This window comes from Alosa sapidissima, chromosome 18 (genome assembly GCF_018492685.1).
Source record: "Alosa sapidissima isolate fAloSap1 chromosome 18, fAloSap1.pri, whole genome shotgun sequence".
Taxonomy (NCBI): Eukaryota; Metazoa; Chordata; class Actinopteri; order Clupeiformes; family Clupeidae; genus Alosa; species Alosa sapidissima.
The window spans coordinates 14806670-14828626 of NC_055974.1; the positions used below are offsets into that span (position 1 = coordinate 14806670).

General features: G+C 40.2%; 1 protein-coding gene across 5 annotated transcripts; it reads right to left on the reverse strand.

Moving 5' to 3' along the window:
- Positions 1 to 937: 937 nt before the first annotated feature.
- Positions 938 to 20591, reverse strand: kiaa0232 (KIAA0232 ortholog). Of its 5 annotated transcripts, none has more exons than XM_042070483.1 (8): positions 20244 to 20591; positions 16981 to 17509; positions 15536 to 15676; positions 14645 to 14714; positions 14465 to 14552; positions 9437 to 12749; positions 5056 to 5164; positions 938 to 3554 (listed from the first exon to the last, which is right to left on the reverse strand). In XM_042070483.1, the coding sequence occupies exons 2-8, from the start codon at positions 17212 to 17214 to the stop codon at positions 3535 to 3537; spliced, it is 3975 nt and encodes a 1324-aa protein (XP_041926417.1). In that variant the 5' UTR covers positions 17215 to 17509; positions 20244 to 20591; the 3' UTR covers positions 938 to 3534. The 5 variants fall into 5 exon arrangements, with proteins under 5 accessions (XP_041926417.1, XP_041926421.1, XP_041926420.1 ...); XM_042070487.1 differs by having other exon boundaries at positions 938 to 3551; positions 20244 to 20590; XM_042070486.1 differs by lacking the exon at positions 20244 to 20591 and adding an exon at positions 19699 to 19717.
- Positions 20592 to 21957: the final 1366 nt, after the last annotated feature.

Genomic DNA, 21957 nt, shown 5'->3' on the forward strand with positions numbered 1-21957 from the left:
TTATTGCCATACAAACGTGCATACAGCCTCAATAAAAAAGTAGAGAGCATCAAAAGTAGTTTTAGTGATTACCAAATGCACGACGACATCTGTGTGTGTGAGTCCTGTGTGTGAGAGAAGGAATAAATGTACATAAACTGCCAATCTTACAAACAATACAACATTAGAAATGTATCATTGACACCCAACGTAACATAAGAAATGTGTTCCATGTAGTCCAATAAGTTTTAATTTTATTTCATTTTGGAGAAATGGGTTGTAATGTAGGATTCTTAGATCAAGGCAAAATATGTTTGTAACCAGACATTTGTAACCGGACATGGTTATACACCATCCTAAGTTCAGTCTCAGATAGCAATCATCAGGGTCCAAGCGAAAAAAGGAAATGTGTAAGTTGCAATGTCCTCCCTAAGGAAACGTTCATGAAATTTGACATGCAACCAGCGCTGTATGTTCCTGACACTGAAGACCTTATTTTCCAAACTAGCCAAGCACGCTAAGTTTAATGTGACAGAAAATTCTTGAACCCCGGAGGGTGCAACACAGTGGTGGTTGAGGTGAGCCATGCGGCAGGGGTTGGGGTAATACAATGAGTGAATGTGAATTTAAAAAAAAATACCAGATGCCAGCCGTTTTTAGACATTGACAATAGGAAGCTAGGCCTGATGAAAATACATAGTATTAGAGAACATAGTGATAAGATAAAATAAATGTCATGTTAGCCTAAAAAACACCAAAATACCTAAAACACATTGTGGATGTTGTGTTCAACTAAACTACTGTAGTGGTGGACAGTTAAAACCAGAGCGGCCATGGATTCAGGTATCCTGATTGCATGGGTCACAGAATCAGCTGGATCTACACAGGAAGACAGAGGAAGGCTTCCTGTTCCCCATCTTAAACAACTAGGTGAATAAAAACTTTCAGAAAGACAACATTAGGGTAGCACTGTTTGATCCTTTATTATATGTCAAGAAACTCCACAATGAAACAAAGGATATACATTAAATTATAAAGATTACATCCAGGGATGTATGGAGTGGATAATCTTGGTGAACACAAGAGGACAGAAAGCTCATATCTTAACAGAATGGACAAAAGGACCCCTGTTGTTTCTGAGGCATGTTTTTTTTACCCTAATGTTATTTATTTATTTTTAAAAAGAAAATCTTTTTTTTGTGCCAGGGCTCAGGGAAAACTCCTCACACATAAATACACACACCAAAGTAAAATAAAATAAAATGAAGGATACTTTGCACTGCAGTTTTTCACATTTCAATGAAATCTACAAGTGAATGTATTTTTTTTTTATTATTATTATTATTTTCTCAGGAGAAAACCTATTCCTAAAACTATTACATACCATGTGAGACAAAATAAAAGTTAAAAGGGTTGATTTTGATTTATGGAAATTCAATCATGATTAAATTATGTACCTTAATAATGTTCTGTAATACTACTGTATGGAGAAAAACTATTTTCATCAACAAACTGAAAAGTTTTTTTTTGTTGTTGTTGTATTTTTTGTATCTTTTATATTTTTGGACGTGTGGCAATCATAGGGTTTTTTTTGTTTCCTGAGAATCCATATGATGCAACTGATTACTACATATTTATGTATGTAGGTCTATATTCTACCATAGAGTCTTTCATGAACTGTGCAAGCAAAACACTTCCTAGGTAAAAGGTACAATGACAACGGGGCATTGACACACACAAATAATTATGGAAATTATGTTGCATGTTTCATGTAATTAAGTTGCATGCAATGTCTGCGTAAAATAATTACAAATGGTTCGAGGAGAAATGCACAAGCCAAATTACACTCTGTACAGTATTGAACGCAAATAAATTTGGCAGATTTAATGTTTTACAGGGTTCAAAAACAGGGAATAAGAGAGTGAGACAGAGCTACACGCAATGATACCGACAATGCAACCCAACCAAACATGGACTCAGAAGCCCTTTGCTTGCACAGCTGATGAAGGCCTTTTGTATAAATATTCTGTTTTTCAAACAACTCTCCACTACATTGGAACTTTACATACTTTAATGTCGACGCACTCGCACACACACACACACACACACACACGCACACACACACACACGAAAGGTGTTGCATGTTTCATGGTATCAGATAGCACCACAACATGCCCTGCACACCAATCTACTGAAAACTGAAAGGTATCTGCAGAAGTGCTAAAGAAAAAGTATGCTGTATTTGTGAAGCAGATATGTTGGGTGGTGGGTAGATGAATGAGAAGGGCAGGGAAGAAAAGTATCCAGCTTAAACTACATGCAGTAACATTACCAACACCCCCAACATGTAATCATTTGGGATTAAACCAAAGTATCCAGCTTAAACTACATGCAGTAACATTACCAACACCCCAAACATGTAATCATTTTAAGGCCCAAGTTCATCACCCAACAACTTTGCATATGTGCTACATTTGATGTTTTGCATATGTCAAGAGACTACACGCAACCTATAATATTCAACACGACTGTGTATTCTCAATTATAATCAGACTCGGAACACACAGAGGTTAAACAAAAAAAATAAATGTGTTAATTTGTCTACTTTATCCTTTTATTTATTTTCCAATTGTATCAATCCTGGTGTGTGAATGTGTTTTTCTCACGTTTTCTTTTTTTTTGTTTGGGGGGGGGAGGCTTTTTGAGTATTTTAATTATTCCTCAAAATCAGGAATCAACTTACAAATAAGCTCTGCAACACCAAATCTATCTAGTATATGATCTTAAAAATATTTTGTTTTATTTAGACCATTTTTTTTCTTTGTAGAAAATAATTCACAAGTACCCATTGTTAAAGGAAATACTTTTTTTCATGTTTTCTGTAACTTATTGTTAGTCATTTGTTTCCCATAAATTTTAGACCTATTTTTTTTTTTTATTAATTTAAGAGGAAAAAAGAGCATCACAAAAATAATAATTTACACATTTGTTAAAAAAAAGCTTGCACATGTAAAGGAAGTTGCACACACTCTATGCCACCAGAGGAAAAAGGGCATTGAATCAACAGCAATTTGCCAGCCGCATGAAACGTCCATGCCTTCAAATCTTCAAAAAGAGCAAAAGATGATAAATTGTTAAACTGTAGTGGCAAATTCAGGATTTTGGAAGGGAGGGCAAATGTCTGAGGAACATGCACGAAACCTTAAATGATTAACAGCTTTCTAGTTTTCAAAACCATAAGAGACTTTTGAGGAAAAAATGTATGATGTTGTAAAGTCTCATCAGACTGCCCGTAATGCTTTTACGTTCTGGTCAAAGTGGACTATTTCACCGAAACGAACTATGAACAAACACTAAATAAATGCCCCATATAACTCCATCAAAAGATATATCTTACAAATTCCTTTTTCTACTAAGTTTCTTTTTTATGTTGTCAAACACACAAAGGTCAGTGAGGTCGTGTGAACAGAGTTAAAGGACAAATATGATGTGGAGACATGAGAGGATTCAGTCTTGTCTTCACTCCAGTACTTTTTCCACACTGAAGTTGGTTCGTCACATGCTGCTGCTACCTGCTTAAGACAGATACACATAAAAATATTGGTCAACACAATGACCATGTAACACCCAACACTAATAAAAAGCAGTATTACACCGTTGTTGGCTAGAGGGGAGTAAGCGATGACATCTACCAGTACTAACATAATAAGGGCTTATGAAGGGCTTATAAAAGTCCTAAGGACATACATCCAAGCACACTGGTGGTCACTGGGTAAACACTCAGCAATTTTTTTCAATGTTAGCCTGGATGCCAGCCTAACTTAGCCCCGCCCACAACATTTGAGTTCGGGAAGTTTGGTCTGGACTTTTTCTGTTGTGGAGCAACTATGCCCGAACCAGAGCTGTTCGGACCAATCAAATTGGGCTTTGTACGATGATGGACAGATGAGCAACAGTGCCTCGTCGATCACGTCATCTGAGCACACTAATGTTGATTTTGTTTGCAACAAAATGCTGTGGCTTGAAGTTAGACAGATTAACAGACCCCATTAACACATAGGAAAAATGCATATTATTTCCATTTTTCACACGAAAACTGAGGTTATCACTGAAAACAATTATTTATGAAAAGTGGATATCTGGGAAAACTCCGGTTTCACTTTCATCAAGGGAAAAAAGCATTTTTGCATTGCCACCTGTTTGCTCGAGGGGTTTGTGACACCCTTCCCAAGCTGTTTTTAGCATCAGTGTGAACGGAATTATTTTTAAAAACGAAGGAGGGGAAATATCTGTGTTCCCGAATAGCCTACCCGGCTACGTATTTTGTTGTCTTAGATTTCGCTATCGGGTGTTGTACAAAATGTAGCGCAATAACTAAAAAAACGATCAGAAAAAAATGTTAAGGCATTTGTGGAGAGGAAGGATGGTTCGGGACCTCGGGTGTTCTTCCTACAGCTCACAGTAAGCTGGTTAGGTCTATCCAATTGAGTGCAGAGGCATTTTCCCCACTGTATCGGTTGAAACATGCCCCATAATCACATTCCAATGGAGCAGTATCAGACTAAAATTCTGACTAGAATTGAGTATGACTATGCCAGGTTTTTCTTGGTCAGTCACAGAATCACTTTCAGCTCCCTGAAAACAGCAATGCACGAACACCGCATCTGACCACATCTCGTTTTTACACCATGGATTCTCATATGGGCTCAAGTTGATTTATAACTTGTGTGCCGAATGAGTTAATGATAACTGCGCTGGTCACAAACTAGCAAAGCATCACGTCTGCATCACGTCTGGCCAGGTGTAAGTTAGGATCCTGAGACTGCTGACTAACATGAGTACTACTGGTATTTTTTTCAGATTTTTTTTTGTTAGGCATTGGTTTATTTGATGTGGAATAGCTCTACATAACAATATTAGCAACTTTTATAAGGTCCTTCCACTGTTCGACCTTCCTCTGGCATTTTCTTGAGTGTGCAAAATCACTCCAATCTTAGTGACCAGACAGGTGGACAGGAGGATGACTATGGTGGGACAGTGAAGCTAACCTCTCTAATGTGCATTGATTTGACTTACCTGTGCACTGTGACCCAGAGAATAGAGGGGATATGAGAGAACTCTGCCACAAGCAATCATCCTGCTGAGAATCATTCCTCTCATCATCCGTGTCATTCAAATTATATGACTGTTAGGGGAGAGCAGAGAGGGAGTACTTAAATAACATGTAAAGTTGTCAAAACCTAGCCTATCAACTTATGTGATGTAGACAAAGTCTGTAAAGTTTACAGTGAAGTATACTGATATTTGCAACCCTCCAGTGGCAAATTAATTTATTCTTTTCTAATTTATTTTACTCACCAATGCAGAATTTTACTCGCATTTGGCGAGTGGCGGGTGCTAATTTTAAAACCTGCCAAGAAATATTTAAATTAAGGCCTAATGATTTGGGGAGCATAAGTAATTGTGATTTTTCTGACAGAGATTGTGATTGGTGATATCATTTTTGAAAGTCAAGCTTCAGTCAATAATACTATATGCTGATTGTGCAAAGGTGTTTCACAGAGATATTAGATATTTGGCCCTATTTTAATGATCTAAATGCATAATCAGAAGTGTGATGCACATGAATATTTAGGACGTATCTGAATCCACATCTCCTGTTTTAAGAGCAGGGGAAATGGTGTCAGTGCCAGGTGTATGGTTCAAAAGACTTGTTCTTATGTTTCTTAATTTATCATGGGTGTGTTTTGAGCCTAACTATGATTCTCTTTAAGAGCAAAGAGCGCAAAACCAAACAGCATGTTGATATATTGGCAAATGAATGCATCTCTGCAGAAGGGCTTGCACGCGAGACTGTGTATGCAACAGCAGGAATACACTAAATCGTGCTTTTCTAAAATGTGCATGTGCGACAAGCAGAGTATGCACGCGTTTGCACTTTCCTTGTATTTCAACTCGTAGGCAACGACAAAACGTCTTACACTTAGTTATTTACTTTTACTACTGACTGCCAAGTGGTTACAATCGTGTTACAAAAAATACTACTTACCTCAAAAATTGAAATGACTGAATACAAAGTCTAAGGACATTAATCCAAGCACACCAGCACAGTTGTGTTGCCTGGGATTTGTTGCTAAGGTCTTACCAATTGTTACATTTGTTACACCTGGTGCAACTATGCGCTAGTGTTGTCACGATACCAGAATTATGACTTCGATAAGATACCTGCCATAAATATCACGATGCTTGATACTAAAACGATACTGCGGCGAAATCCTAAGATATCTGGAGAAGAAAGGACTCATACCTCCTCCAAGTGTATGGAGTCATTTGTGTTGAATTCGGTGCACTTTTGTAGTGTGCAGGTCAATTCTGGGTTCTAAACTTCTAAACTTCCTACATAATTATTATTTCAACATCATTATTACATAATTATTAGATCAAGGTCAGTGTTAAAATTACTGTAGGCAAATCACTGAATGCTATGCACAGAGGCCTAATCTTCAGGCCATCTGATGTACAGTATAGGCTACCCTAGGCCTTCCCGTGTTCATGGGATTTCTTTGACAGTTGCAAAGGGGAAAATGTGAGGATAGTCTTTGCGCACAGTGTACAAGTACGGCGTTCCAACATCTCAGGTCTTCGTCAGATAGGCCTACACCATTACCTGTTGCACTATATCTGTGTGCATTCCTACATTACGTCTATTTCTTTGATAACATGATTTGCTACCACGTACTGTAACAATAAGCCGCTATTATTATTAGGACTCAACACGCTTTGGTGGTATGCTGTGGGCTTTCATTAGCGGTCTACATGCCATGACAAATATTACGAGTAGTACTGACCGAACATGAAATAGATTGTTTACAAGTTATGGTAATGTTATTCTGGCGTGAACATTGCGCTTTCATCATGTTAGCACCCTATGATTACAGCTCGTTATGTCTCGTCAAAATTCATTGATGAAGGAAGGTTCGCTTTATCCCAGAGAACCATACTCGTTTCACTTAGGCTAGACTAAAACATAAGAGAAGAACTTGGCACTAACCATGTAGTCGTGTTTTCTATAGCATATTCATTAACCTGTCGTTCTTTGAACTCTTTAAAAATGTTGGGATATGTCTGCGAGGTGTTTAGCCAAGTTCCATGCGTAGCCTACTGCTTTTAAATGACTTTGAAACATATTTTACAAACGGGCCTCTGTGTACCTGATGGCTTGCCTTCACTATTCGCGATGTATCCGAAATAGTTGCAGATTTCACTGCACCTTTTGTTTTATCCACAAGGCCTAGAAGAACTGTCGGCAAAGAACTGTGTTGACGTTGGCTGCGCACTCACTCACTCAGAGCTGCCTGCTTGACACGCCCATTTGCTTAGATGCGTGCAATGAGCAGTGAGAGCAGCAGTTCACACAGACACAGAACGTTATTATTTTAATAAAGTATCGATTCTAAAAACGTCTGAAATCGTATCGTTTTTTGCGTAAAGGCATCGTGATACCTTTATAGTATCGATACACCGTGCAACACTACTATGCGCCAGATGAAAGATAAGGCCCATTAGAGATCAGGGTCATTTCTACATAATGGCAACTTTGTGAGTAATTCAGATGAGAGTAATGAGATGGATCCAAAGATGGAAGCAGTGTGACAACTGATATTAAAGATGATGTTAGTGATGAAGGACAACTTTGTTCAAAGCTACACCGAAGTTGCCAGTTTCCTGTTGGATATTAAATTTATCCTACTGCCAAAACTCAATACAGTTATGTTTTAAACCTATTAGGGGTGTGCATTATAGCCTAGCTGGGCTACCTAGCTGGGCTACAGGAGAAATAAATGTTAGGCTAACGCTATACTACCTCTAAATATCCAAGGTAACTTTCTGAAGTTTACAAGCAGAAAGAACTAGTCCTAGCCAGCAAACTTGACCTACTAGCTGACTAACCAACAGTCAGCCAAATTACAGTACATTTGGTTTTGTGACTTGGTAAGCATAGGATTTTTAACTGATGTTGTAAAGATACATGTCCCTCCAACCGAGTTAATAGGTAGTTTTATGTCTCTACTCTAGCAAATAACGTTGCCAATGTACTGTCTATGGATTAAAGGTAAACTATGCAGTATTGGCAATTTCCTTACTGTTTTCTCGGTTTTTGCTTCTTTTTCGCTGGCTCTGTCATGACGAATGTCTTACCTAACCTAACTCCATCGCTACCTTTTTCTAGCCGGTGCCTGGCGTGTATGTGTATTTGAATGCAGTAAAATAATTTGTTACACTCGTTATACTTCCTGACACTGAGGCCGTAGGCCCGCCGGCCCACAGTTGCAAGGGTGGTTTTTCCGCTCACAGGCGCTAGGGGGAAGCGACACGGCCACCATTCAACCCGAAAAAAGTCATATAACCATTCCAATGACTCTGAAGCTGTTAAATGAAGGTAAATTAAGCTAAAAAACTTGCATATTAAGCTAAAAAACCTGCATAGTGTGCCTTGAACCACTGCGTCAGTCACAAATTTATTTGCAGCCTTTGTAGTTTCCTAATCGCATTATTTCAAATAGAGATTTTGATTCGTAATAGGTGAATGATTTAGCCCTAGTTTAACTGTTTGGAATTTTCTTTTGTTTGATAAAAAAAAAAAAAAAAAAAAAAAAAAAAAAAATCCTGGCTTGCGAATAAAAGAATTTCTAGGATTCATTTTACTGGCTTCACAATCTTAAAGATGACTCCCAACTGGGATTCTTTCTATAAAGCTGTTGTGTTTTATGTGTCTCTACTCTATCAAAAACGTTGCCAATGTACTGTCTATGGATTAACCACTGTGTCAAGTGCTGTTGCAAAATTGCAAAGTTATTCGCAACCTTTGTAGTTTCCTAATCGCATTATTTCAAATAGAGATTTTGATTAGTAATAGGTGAATTATTCAGGCCTAGTTTAAATGTTTTTTTTTGTGAACTGAATTTTTGTTTGTTTGATTAAAAAAAAAAAAAAAAAAAATCCTGCCTTGCGAAAGAATTTCCAGGAATCATTTTACTGGCTTCACAACGTACAGATGACACCCAACAGGCATTCTTTCTATAAAACTGATTAAGGGTATACTGTGATGAGACATGAACAGTCACTGGAAAGAAGAGCAGCTTGGTTATGGCTATAATCATAATTACGATTCATTTTAATTATTTAACACAATTAGGCTACTCATACAGTATTTTCCCAAGAATTATCTTTTAGCAGTGGTGTGGTTGCACGGATGTGCCCTCAATGTTTAGCGTAAAAAAATATTTTTTTTTTTACTTCACTGTTAGTAGTATTGGTAAAATTGTATTGTTTACATTTTATAATATTTCAACCTAATAAACTATGTACAGACAAGTATTATTTAAGATACCATATAGACTATTTGTGTGCAGAGTACTAGCAACATTTTCAAAAAGCCAAGAAAAACAACTCTTACCTCATGCAACTTTTCAAGGTCAAATGTTGTCCCGCCTTGGTGGGGAAGCACAGGGGCAACGGCTGAATATCCAAATGCCTCTCCACTTTTGCAGGGCTCCTCCTTGTGACCTTGATCACTGGAGGACAGTTGTGCTGGTGTCTCCACCGTCATGGGTGCTATAGTTGCTGCAGACACCAGTTGACTGTCAGCATAATCTTGCTCAGGTACTGACAAAAGTGCACCAGACCCCTCCTGCGAATCTAATGAAGTCTGTGCACTCTTTTCCATACCAGATTTTTTTAACCTGGGCAAAAATTTCCCAGATTCTAGTTCTGACTTTCCATAATAAGGTCCTTCACACTCAGCATCCTCCTCTAGGGGTTTGAGGTCTGCCTGTGGGTCATCAAACACATTGGCCTGAACCAGAGTAGGAAGACTATGCTCATCTTTTTCAGACTCTATATCGGACTCACTGCCTCCACCAGGAGACAATTCTGAAGTTGAAATTGGTCGAAAGTGAGTCCTTGGGGATATGCGTATGGCGCGGTACTGAGTCTGATTAATGCCATACAGCCGGGAAGAGAAGATGTCATTCTCTGAGTCTGAGCAAAGAATTGACTTCGGTTTGAAGCCTGGGCTTAATGACGTCATTTCATTGGGCTCAAAACAGCACTCCACATGGAGTACTTGAGATAAGGGATTGTTCAGGTCAAATGATGAGAATGAGTAATCCTGGTCTGGTTCATCCCTATAGAGACCTGAACAGGTTCCAATTAAATCTTCATGGAAGATAAACGAAAACCCCTTGGTCAATCTGTCTCTTTTTACCGCATGGTCATTCTGACCAAAGGAGACCAGCGGTCTCCAGAGCGGCTTGTGACCAGGCGCAAAGCAGTTTCCTGCATTCATGAACACATCAGTGCCTGCAATAGTCACAACGTCTGAGGCTGCAGCAGCAGCAGCAGCACACTGCAGCAGGCCTTGGGCATTGCCTGATGGAACAGCAGCCCAGTCATGGTCATCTCCAAAAGACCTGAGTTCACCATACACTCCCCCAAGGATAAATGATGTGCTGTCTTTGTCTGAACTCGTGTCCCAGGGCTTCAAAGGGGTCATATAGTCACCACTATCTGTTTTGGACAGCTTATTTTTAGCCAACTCTTGACCTTCTCCTTCCTCCTCCCACAGGTGATACACCGAACATTGCACTGCTTTCTTCTGTGCAGTCTGTGCAGCACCAGTCAGCTTCATGTCCTGACAACCACAGTGGTAGTTCTGTACATCCTCCAAGAACAGCCCCTGATAATGAGGCTTCTCCTCTTCCTTGTGTGAAGGATCTCCAACAGCTGTCCAAATGTCCTTATCTATCCCTGAGGTGTAGTCTTTGTTCTGTTGATTTGCATCATCATATATGCCAGTGTCATACTGCTCACTCTCCCCTGTCTCTAATGGTATACCACAAATTGATTCCAGTTTGGATATTGTTTTTGAAACGGTATGTGTTGCCTTTTCTTGTGGTACTTCAGCATCCTTCAAAAAATCAAGGAGATCTTCCTCTAGATAAGTTGCTGGAATATAAGGTATTACAGATGTTATCTCCTCACCAGCAATCTGAGCCAACTCCTCTGACGGAACATTTACTTGCTCATTGTCTGAGCGAGTCTCCTCTGAGTGAGACCAAGGGCTGCAAGTTCGTGTTGAAAGATTAGAACAATATTCAGTTCCATCAAAGGCACTATTTTTGGTCCAAATGAGCAAACGAGACTGTTTGTTGTCACCATGTGGATCGAGACTGCTACTTGTCTTAGGAGTTGTGGTGTTTTCATGACAACTAGTCGCAGAATCACATGGAAAACAAGTGGGGCTATCACACTGCAGCTCGAAAAGCGAGAAACAGCTGGTATTCAGATGTGGACCATCACAGCTGGTTTCTGGAGCATTGCATTCCTCAGACAACTCACTCAAATTAAACATTGTACTATCAAATACTGGGGAGAGCTGAACAGGGGAGTCCCCAACAAAACTTTCTCGTTCCACATCATCTGAACTGGACGATGAGTAACATTCACAGACTTGAGCAATACTTTCAAAATCTTTCCAGAGGAACCCATCAGTTCCAGATGCTCCCAGTGACTCCGTATTTATTGCACTTTTCCCATGCAGCTGAAGGCCATCTAACACTAAACATTCTGCCTCAAATTCTCTCTGCTCTCTGCTTTTTTGGCGAATCATGTTTAGGATTCGACTCTCTTGGACTGAGTCTGAGGCACAAGGATCCAATATGGATGGATAAATATCAACTTCATAGAAGTCAGTGAATTCAGACAGATGTTCATCATCTAAATCTCGGCTATCCTCGTGTGGTGGGCTGAATGAGGTCCTACTGAATTCAACAGGTTGCTCACTGCTCTCACCTGGCAATTCAACAAAGTGCCCATCAACAAAAGTCCCTGCTGCAAGATAGGTCCTCTGGAAGTTAGCACTGGCCAAACAAATCCCTTGCATTCGCTCTGTCAACCTGTCCATATCTCCAGACAAATTGGATCCACTAGGAGATTCAGAGTTGTTCCTATAAGTTGTCTCGAGTTTGCTTTTTCTACAGCTGACAGGGACTAAATATTCTGTCAGGGGTTCTGTGTACCATAGTGGTTCTTCTACATACTCTTTTTTGTTTCTCCTATCATATAGTGTCTCCTTCAACTCTATTCCAAAAGTCTCCTTTTTTATCTCTTTAAGAGACCTCTTTCCCTTTTTTGGACAGATTGGTAGCTGCTGCTTAGAAGGACCTGCCACAGCACTTTTCCGCTCTTCCTTGTCAAAGGCCTTAAAGGACAGTTTCACTTGCCCTTGGCTTCGAATTTTCTTGCTTCTGGTTGTACCTCTTTCACGGGATTTATGCCTAATCTGGAGGGTTTTGCTGGTAGGTCTTTTCGGGTCACCCTGATTACTGCTGGAGCTGGAACCTGCTTCGCTGGAGCCAGAGGAGCAGGATCGGGGTCGATATTTGCCCTCCGACCAACTCCGAGCTTGCTTCTTACTGTGAGAGGCTCGCTCTTCTCCATGTTGTCTGTTCTCTTTCTCTTTCTTGTTACGCCTGTGTGGAATCCTTTCTCCAATTACTGATGTGATGGCTGTACTGGTGTCAGAGGTCTTTGAGGTTTCACCCTTGGAGGCCTCACCATCACTCCAACAATCTTTAGGTGCAGAGGTCTCAGTGCTGGTGTTTGGGGCAGCCGAAGAAGATGTGCAGGATTTATCCTTGTTCCACACAGTCATGATCTCCTGAAGACAAACGGATTTCTCGGAAAGTGGTGGAAAGGCTTCATTGTACCTAACACAAAAGGAAAACAAATACCAATTAAATAAATGAAGCTCATATTGTGAACACACATACACACCAGGGATATAAATTAAATATTTTGTCCACCTGCCACTGTGGCTGGTGGATTCCAAAATCAACTTTTTTCAGTCAACTTTTTCACCAGCCACTAGAGATAGGGTATGAAAATGTGATATCATGATTATAGTAACCTAAATAATCATGGTTTCCGGCATTATTGCGATACGATTAAATTGTGCTGAATTTCTCTCTAAACTTACTACCAATGTTGGACAGAACTAAAAATTGGCCTGTCCTTCATGCACAGTAGCAACAACACTAAAGGTCAACAGAACAGCATTAAAGGGACACCATTGTTGCAAACGTGTGTATAATGGCAGAGCCGGCGAAGAAGCAGCGAAAACCCTTGACGGAAGATGCAAAGAAAAGGAAAAGAGCTTCAGACCGAGCGAGGGGGAGTTTCGTAGAGAAAAAGTATCAGGTTTGCCTGGTGTCCCTTTAATATGGAATTTGCTTTATTCACCCGGCGGCCAGAACAAGGCTAAAGGGTACACTTGCATTACACCTCAGTCCAGCAGATGGTGGTGGTAATGCACTCCGTTTGCAAACTGCCAAAAAAAAAAGCTCACTGAAAAAGAAGAAGGGTTCACTGGCCAGTTCTTCTTCTTCAGTGAGTTTTTCTTGGCAGTTTGCAAACAGAGTGCATTACCGCCACCATCTGCTGGACTTATGTGTAATGGCAAGTGTACCCTTTAGCCTCGTTCTGGCCACCGGGTGAATAAGGCGAATAGTGTCATAAAAATGGTGTGGTAAGACAATACTTTGGCTTAAGTTATGGAGCTATCCAACTTGATCTAACTGTGCTGTGTAGCCTACATCATCTGAATTTAATATTTACAGATATCTAGGCTATATTTAACATTTATTTGCTATTTGGCCTGTTATGAAATCATGCATTGACTAATTTAAGCACAGTTCAGTTTGAAATACATGCATGTTTAGCATTTTGTGAAAATAAATCATTGTCATGTGTTGCATGAAGAGTTCGTGAGATATTCCACCGAATGGATGTGGAGATGGCCACAGAGAATAATGATTACATTTCTTGAAAAGTTATTTTTCTCGCGAACTGTTTATCACAGCAAATAGCGGCTAACTAGCACCGTTTAAAAGCCGAGAAAAGACTCTTTCATGTGATGTCTGTGTGATGAATACTTCTCGAGTAGTTCAAGCGAATTTGGATGCACTTTGTGTGCCTATTGTAGTGTCAAAAAGTGAAACGCTGCGCCATGCTACGGGGAGACGGCTCACTGGTAGTTATTATAGGTAATTTCAAATCAGCGCAATTTACCCTTATAGGCTACTGATAACATTACATGATCCCTACGAAACACTTTTATTTTTAACCGTCGGGCCTATGATAAGTTGACCAAATTCACCCGCCAGTGCACAAATTCACCCACATTTGGCTGGTAGCCAGTGCTCATTTCCATCCCTGATACACACACATTCTACACATTGAGAACACACACACACAGCAGAGGTTGTGTTAATCGAATATTTTCCGTCATCGATGGACATTTTAAAACAATGACAGAAAAATGTTTTAAAAAAAAATGTAAAAAGTAGACTACTGAAAATCACTCGTCATTCTTAACAATTAAGAATGATACATGTTTTTCTGTAACTTCTTAATGGGGACTTACATTTCCAGTTGGTCTTTCAAGGATGGTGATACGGCCAGTTCTGGTGATAGAACTCCTTCAGATTTTTTGCTCGTTTGCCTCCCTCGCTCTTCAAAAAAGAGCAAATCAGATAGATTTGTAAAAATAACTATTTACTTTCGTCACATTTAAATCAAAGTTTTGGCAGACACAGGCACATACCTTTTTGCTTGTTTTGCAATTCCTTTAGTCTGGAGCAGAGCTCCTCAACAAGACTCTCAATTCCAGAGTTCTACAAAAAAAAAAAGTAAGATTAAATAAATAAATAATTTAATTCATTAATGAGGAACACAAGATCTAGATCGGAGTCCCCCTTGTGATTGACACTTTTCACCCTAGCATTTGTAGGCTACAGAGAGAGTTGCCTTAGAGTTCAGTAGGTAGTCGTCACAAAAGTATGACGAAAAGTTAAACAGCTGATTTGCTCATTGATCTCTGTCTGACAGATACCTTCAGAATCTATCTGTCTCTATCATATTGAAGACATGTGTAACATGAACGTGGTGTTCTCTCTTTCTCCCCCAATTGTCATTATTTCCTATAAAAGCATTTACAGAAACATGTGCTTTGTCAACAGATACCTTCTGAATAGATTCTGAAATTAGTTTAGGCTTCAACATTTGTTTTGGCACAGCATATCATAGACGACTGATGTCAGCAGCCTACAGTATCAGCACAGTTGGCCTATGATAGAGCAACAGTGCTATGGGAGAAGGAGAAGTGATTCTACAGACGGTGAGACATATTTTTTTCACACGCAACTCAATAGGAACAGGAAAATGACCACACTGCATGCAATGCCATTGTTGCAATTTTGTTTTCAACTGAAACAAGGCCAGCAACATTTTCTAAACACTCAGACGTAAACATTGCAAAAGTGATGCAATTTCTACCTAGCTCGAGTTGCCGCAGCCAACAGCATTTTTAAAATCACAAGTTTTTTTGTTTTTTTTTTAACAGTCATAATCGACACCAATACCTGAACAGCCTGATCAATCAAATAAGATCCCAGGTGGTCATCACATAAATGTGATTGAAAGTACTTTGTCTCACCTCATCAGATGCAGAACGCAGGCACTGTACAGCTGCCTGTTTCTTCATCTCCTCCAGACTCACATCTGCCCCCCCCTTCCTCCGACTCCTGGTCCATTTCTTCCCTGCTCCCTTTTCCCAGCCCAAAAAGATGTCATTCTCCTGAAAGGAATTCAAAAAGAAAAATTAGAATGAATAAGAAAATGCCATAGTGAGAGCGAGAAGACAGTCACCTCCACAGCTCAAGCCAAAATCCTCCTAAATATGGACACCTTCTGCCATTTATTTGCTTTAAAGGGGAACTTGGCAACTATTTCAACGTAATAAACCCGTTTGGAAATCATTTGGATGGTTAAATGACCTGTTCCGGTGAAAATGGTGACTTTCCCCGCTGCCCCTAGCGTCCCCAGGAGGAAAACCAACATTGCAACATTGAGACTACCGTCCCAAGAGAAGTGAGAAACAAGAAACTCGTTTTAAATCGTGTTCTTACCTTGTAACATCCACATTGTTCTGCCGAACTTATGCTAACCGTTTCGCTAGCTTGTAAACGAATCCATGTGCTTTATTGTTACCGTTTTTTCACAGTTTGAAAATGCACAATTTCTCCAGCAGCAGGGGAAATATACCTAGTCCTGCCAAGTTTCCCTTTAAAACTGCAGAACGGACACCCAGATACTGTACATTTATTGTACTCAACACTACTGTAGGCTGTACAGACTTAAGTTACAACCAGCTCCTCAGACTTAAGGATGACATGACTGTTCAAAGATGTGCTTTGTGATATATTAACCCTATCCCCTCATTTAACAAGCTGTTTTAAACTTCCATTACACGTAAACAACATGTTTTATGCATAAAAAGCATAACGCAAATAAATTATATCCATAATAATGCTGAAGTGTAAATTATATTGGGCTTTTAAATGTATGTATTCTTAAGAATAGGTTAGTTTAACAGCAGACCACTTGAGCACAACTCGTACAAACTTGTACCTAAGAGAAAATTCAAAGGATGTCCTCATCACTTGTTGTACAAGCCAGTTAGGAATGAATCTGTATGAGTGGTTCTTACATAGCATCCATTGTTATTTTGCTGTTGTAAGATAACCCAAAGTTGAAGTCACCCTACATTAAATCATAAACTTCAGTTTAAAATGCTGTATGCTAACGAAGAGCTTCCTGAAAAGATTTTCATGGTATAGACAATGCCACACATATGGACATTTCCTGTTATCATCAGCTCTTACAAGAAACGGTTCAGTGCAGACACAACAGGGTTTAGCAACAGTAGCTCAAAGTTAGAAAATTCTTTGAGTATGTGTATGTCGGCCTATTATGGATGTCAGGTTTGTACTAAGGGTCCCACGTTTTCATCATAGGTTTTTGTGCCCAGTGGCTACAAGGTTTTTGCTTATTCATCTCTCACACACACACACACACACACAAATGAGCACATGTATTTACCTGGTCTTGCAGGTCGTAGTCATAACTGTCATGCAAGAGAAGACTGAGCACATAGCGGGTATAGATCACAGCATCAATCCCACATTTCTCTAGCTCCTGACCCAGCCAGTTCTGCACTGGCCCCAGCGACTGCAGCAAAGACATCTCTGAGCAAGGTCTGAGGAGAGCAGGAGGCAGAGTGGGACTCAACAAACTTCTGGGAGGGGGTGGGTGCTTGCCACTTAAGGGACGCATGGGGGCCTAGGTGGCAGCCATCCTAAGCAGGAGTGGCATGATGACGAATGCAGGACTAGACAGTTGCAGGAGTGCAAAAATGTCAGATGGGAGATGGTGGCTTCTCTCGAGGAGGGGGCAGAGGGCTACATAAAGATCAGTGTTTTCCCCCGCCTTGTCTTGGGTTATTCAGTACCCATTGCTAAGTGCGTGTGATTTGTATCTGTGAGTTGTAGTGATGACAGGGGGTGACCAAATTGAGCTCAATATCAGTCGCAGTGGTACATGGTGAAATGGGTTTCACCACTTGTTCAACCTGGGTGAAAGACAACACAAAAACAAAGCACAAACAAATGTCGGCATCAGTACAAATAGTGTAATATCAATATCAGAAAAAACATGTCTACTCTGAACAAACAAACAAACAAACAGTTCCCTGTACACACTATCCTATAAAACATCTTTGTCAGTTAGCCTAACAGATGGGTAATGTGACAGAACATGCCACTTTCAGTATGCTTAAAACACTGGCCACAAGAGGTAATGTTTTTGAAAGGTACATGGCATAAAGACAGTGTAGGGCAAAGATACTATATAGGGTTAATCCTCTCAGGCACCAGCCTCAGAATGCTGTTCAAGGCTAAACCTCAGATGCAACACAACACAAGGACTTCCTTCCTTTATGGGATTATCAGTTTCTAATGTATGGCAGCATACATTGAGGAACAATTCATGCCCACTTGTATGATTTACATGCATGCACTCAATGTGTGAAATATGCATTTAGCCTTGTCAGCATGCTTTCATGGATGAGAATTTGTCTTGAATTTTATGATCTTTAATCATATAATTTTGAACCGTCTGTAATGGTGTCACTGCACACGCAGGTAGGCCAGCTAACAGCAGTTGTATTAATTAAATATTGGATTAATGAAAAAGGTGTAGCCTACAACTGTCGTTGGTTTGCCTTCCCGTCACTCAGAGGAATGGCAAGGGTTGGCCTTACAAGGTAGCATACAGGGGGGGCTTAACTGTATTCTGCCCCAGTCCGTAAACCAATTGCACTTATCCGAACATAAATATGGATGTACTGACAGCCCAACCTACTAATCTAACGTTACAATGTATTAATTAAATCTGACTAAATAAACTTTTTGGGATATCGTTAGTCTAGCCGAAAATCTGCTCAACTATCCAACCAGCGTTAGGTATTGGCTACCGCTAGCTCTTTAGCTAGGTGTTCACTTCCAGTTTCCATTAGATAACGTCAACCAGACAACATTAACTTAGCCGACATAATATCATCAGCGGCATATATCATTTGCACATCAGAATCATTACCATGCTTGTGAAAGTTATACTGAACTGATAAACATTGGTTTTATTGCTAGAACTCATAAAGTCATCATTCTAAAGGACACCAAGCGACATAACGTTAACGTTAAGTACTACTGAGCTAACAAGGAGCTATGACATGCTAATACCTTAGCGTTAGCTAACGTTGGCGTTACTAGCATGTCAAATTATCAATTCAGTCAGTACATCTTGATGGGAAAAAACGTTAATTAATCGTCAATTAACCGAGTAACACATATATGGCAACTATGAAACAGATCTAACGTTAATGTTAATTCCGAAGTATCGCCAGCTGTTAACGTAGATTCTACTTGACATTCCATGGCTCGGTTAAAGTTACTTTGCGTTAGGAGTGACCGGTAAGGTTAGCGATAGCTTAACGTTCATTTTAATCGTTACAACCAACGTCACAGCATAATACGATCACAATATTAGCAACTATGCAGAAAAAAACGTTACAGCCTACTACTGGACGAAACACTTCACATTTAAGTCATAGTTGTTATGGCCGGCGAGTTGACGTTAATGTTAACCACAATTTAGCTGGACTGCCATTGTTGCTGAAGATGACAAGCAAATATATCAGTCAGAATATAACGTAACGTTTAACTTCGGTGTGACTTTACACAGCCAAAGGCCACTTCATATAACTAGAAGGCTAAAATTAACGTTAATTGTAGTTTCATGACGATAGTTCAACGTGACAGTACGCTACTAGTTCGTAAACACTGCGGTAGTTAAGGCTAGTTCTAGAAAGCTAAAGCTAGCATCAACGTAACGTTGCAAAACGCTGTAACGTCGACGTTAACGCTGACACAGTATACTCGGATATCTGTCAACGGGTTACATTTAACTAGGCTAACGTAAAATGCATCGTGATAAATGTCAATTTATCCAAATACTTCAGGTGTACCATTTAGACCAGGATACCACTTTCTTACCTACGATTTAACGTAACATTGAGTAACTCCGTCAATTCTGAACGGCCAGAAGCAACGTTAGCGTTACGTTAACGCTAAATTGCATAGATCTAGTCTAGTTCTAACTTAACGTTGAACCTCTTTTGCAAGGTATTCTGACGCAGTTCAGATTGTGGCCAGATGACCGTTCACCAGCGTGATAGATTTAATCAATTAACGGCAACGTTACCGTTAATGGCCCATTGCTAGCGGACGATATCCTTTAATCTAGTACGTTAGCGTGACGTTATTTGCGATCACCGCTGAAGCTAACATTGGCCTATGAGCTGCTGGTAAAATTCCAGAGTTTTCCGGAAGACATGATAGTTAATGTTGCAGCAAGGGACAATTAAATCATATCGTATATGTTTACAATTAATAGCAGAATATCCACAGCCAACATGAACACTGTCTGTCAGCTAGGGTTAAATTTTGTTACGCTGATACTGTCATGAGCTAACGCAAGGAGGAGTGGCCGCCCGGCTGCCCAAAACCGGGACCTAGCGAACAGCTAGCTGTTGACGTAGCTAAGTCAGCAAACCAGCTAATACTTGAACTGGCTAGTTCGCTGCAGTGACACTTGACATTAGGCCACAAACATTTTGGCAGCAATAATAACAGAACAAGCAACAACAGCATCGCGCACATTACCATAATTAACAAAAACAAAATATGTGATGTTAATATCAATGATTCGTCAACCTACAGTAACTGAAAATATTAACGTAAACTTACAGAAGGGGAAAAGGGAGTAGTTCACGTCGCTTCTTTCCCGCTGCCGTGCCCTTCCGAGCTCGAGCTACGGAATCCGTCTGCTTCACATACCGTGAGCGCAGAGCGGCGACCGCTGATTGAACCATAGATTGAGAATTAGAATGTCCACTGTCTGTTGATAGGGCTGATATGATAGAGCGCTCGAACGCTGATTTACTATGTCATGGTTTCTGTAGTTTTCCAATTCCTGACAGTATCGCGGTTATGTTGTTGTTCCCGAGTCTAATGCATAGGTTGGAAATATTACTAGGCCAGCTCCAGAGGCAACCAGGCGAAATGCTACTGTCCCAGCATTAGGTTTATTCCTCCGCAAACTATTGCATCAGAAGGTTAAGTAGTGCGTTTACCAACATTAAATATGAATGACCTACTTTTGAGAGATCATGTTTTGTTATTGTGCCTGTCTACTAATTAATGCAAAGACTCGACAACAATAAAATTTGATGTAAAAACATGGATAACATGGTAGAAAGATAACATCGCTATTCAATTATAGGGGAAACTAATTATAGGCTACAGAATTTGGTTTGATACAAGGATACAAGGACGTTTATTGTCACATGCATATAGTTACTGGATGTAAGAAATGCAGTGAAATTATGTCTGGTGTTAGCCTATTTGTGCATTTATGGGGGGGGGCACCAACAAGGAGCACCCAAGAGCAACAGGGGCAAGGAAAAACTCCCTTACTAAGGAAGAAACCTTGGGCAGATCCATGGCTCAAGGGGCTAACCCAACTGCCAGGGGTCTTGGTGTGTGTGTTGGGGGGATGACAAGGGAGATGGGATAGTGTGCTGTTTATGTGGGGAGAGGGCAGTGTGCAATATGTGTGTTGGAGAAGCTTCCTCATGAGACAATGTGCTGTGTATGGGGGGGCAGTGTGCTGTAAGTATGTTGGGGATGTGTGTTAGAGAAGCTTCCTGATGAAATAATGTGCTGTGTATAGGGGGGGGGGGCAGTGTACTGCAAGTATGGTGAAGGGACTTACTATTGCAAGCAGAGTACTGTATGTATGATGTATGTGAGTGATGACAGTGAAGATGTGTGTGTGGGCGGGACTTGGAAAAGAAATGTTCTACACAGTCCTGCTGAAGATTGATACCAGAAACTTTATATAGTCCTTGGTGATGCCCATCCTGCCTTCGTTTGTATAACAGTTATTCAACCTTGCAGATCATCAAATGTCCCAGTAATATGCTTTAGATTACTGCAGTGTACTAACTAATGCCCAGTAAAGGAATGAAATGACTCTAGAGGCCGAATTTATTCATAGGCTTGACAAATTTATATTTAAAGTTTACATAGAATAGAACATTTACTGTTTTATGTAAATAGATATGAAAAAGGGGGCAGCCGTGGCCTACTGGTTAGCACTTTGGCCCTGTAACCGGAGGGTTGCCGGTTTGAACCCTGACCAGTAAGCACGGCTGAAGTGTCCTTGAGCAAGGCAGACCTAACCCCTCACTGCTCCCCGAGCGTCGCTGTTGATGCAGGCAGCTCACTGCGCCGGGATTAGTGTGTGCTTCACCTCACTGTGTGTACACTGTGTGCTGTGTGTGTTTCACTAATTCACGGATTGGGATAAATGCAGAGGCCAAATTTCCCTCACGGGATCAAAAGAGTATACTTATACTTATACTTAAAATGGCGTGCCCAAAATTATTCATACAGGTCA

Coding starts and splice junctions, on each gene's coding strand:
- kiaa0232 (XM_042070483.1), bottom strand. CDS start 17,214: ATGCGTCCCTTAAGTGGCAAGCACCCACCCCCTCCCAGAAGTTTGTTG. Junction 14,715..15,535: donor TGCGTTCTGCATCTGATGAG/GTGAGACAAAGT, acceptor TTTTTTTTGTAG/AACTCTGGAATTGAGAGTCT. Junction 14,553..14,644: donor ATTGCAAAACAAGCAAAAAG/GTATGTGCCTGT, acceptor TCTTTTTTGAAG/AGCGAGGGAGGCAAACGAGC.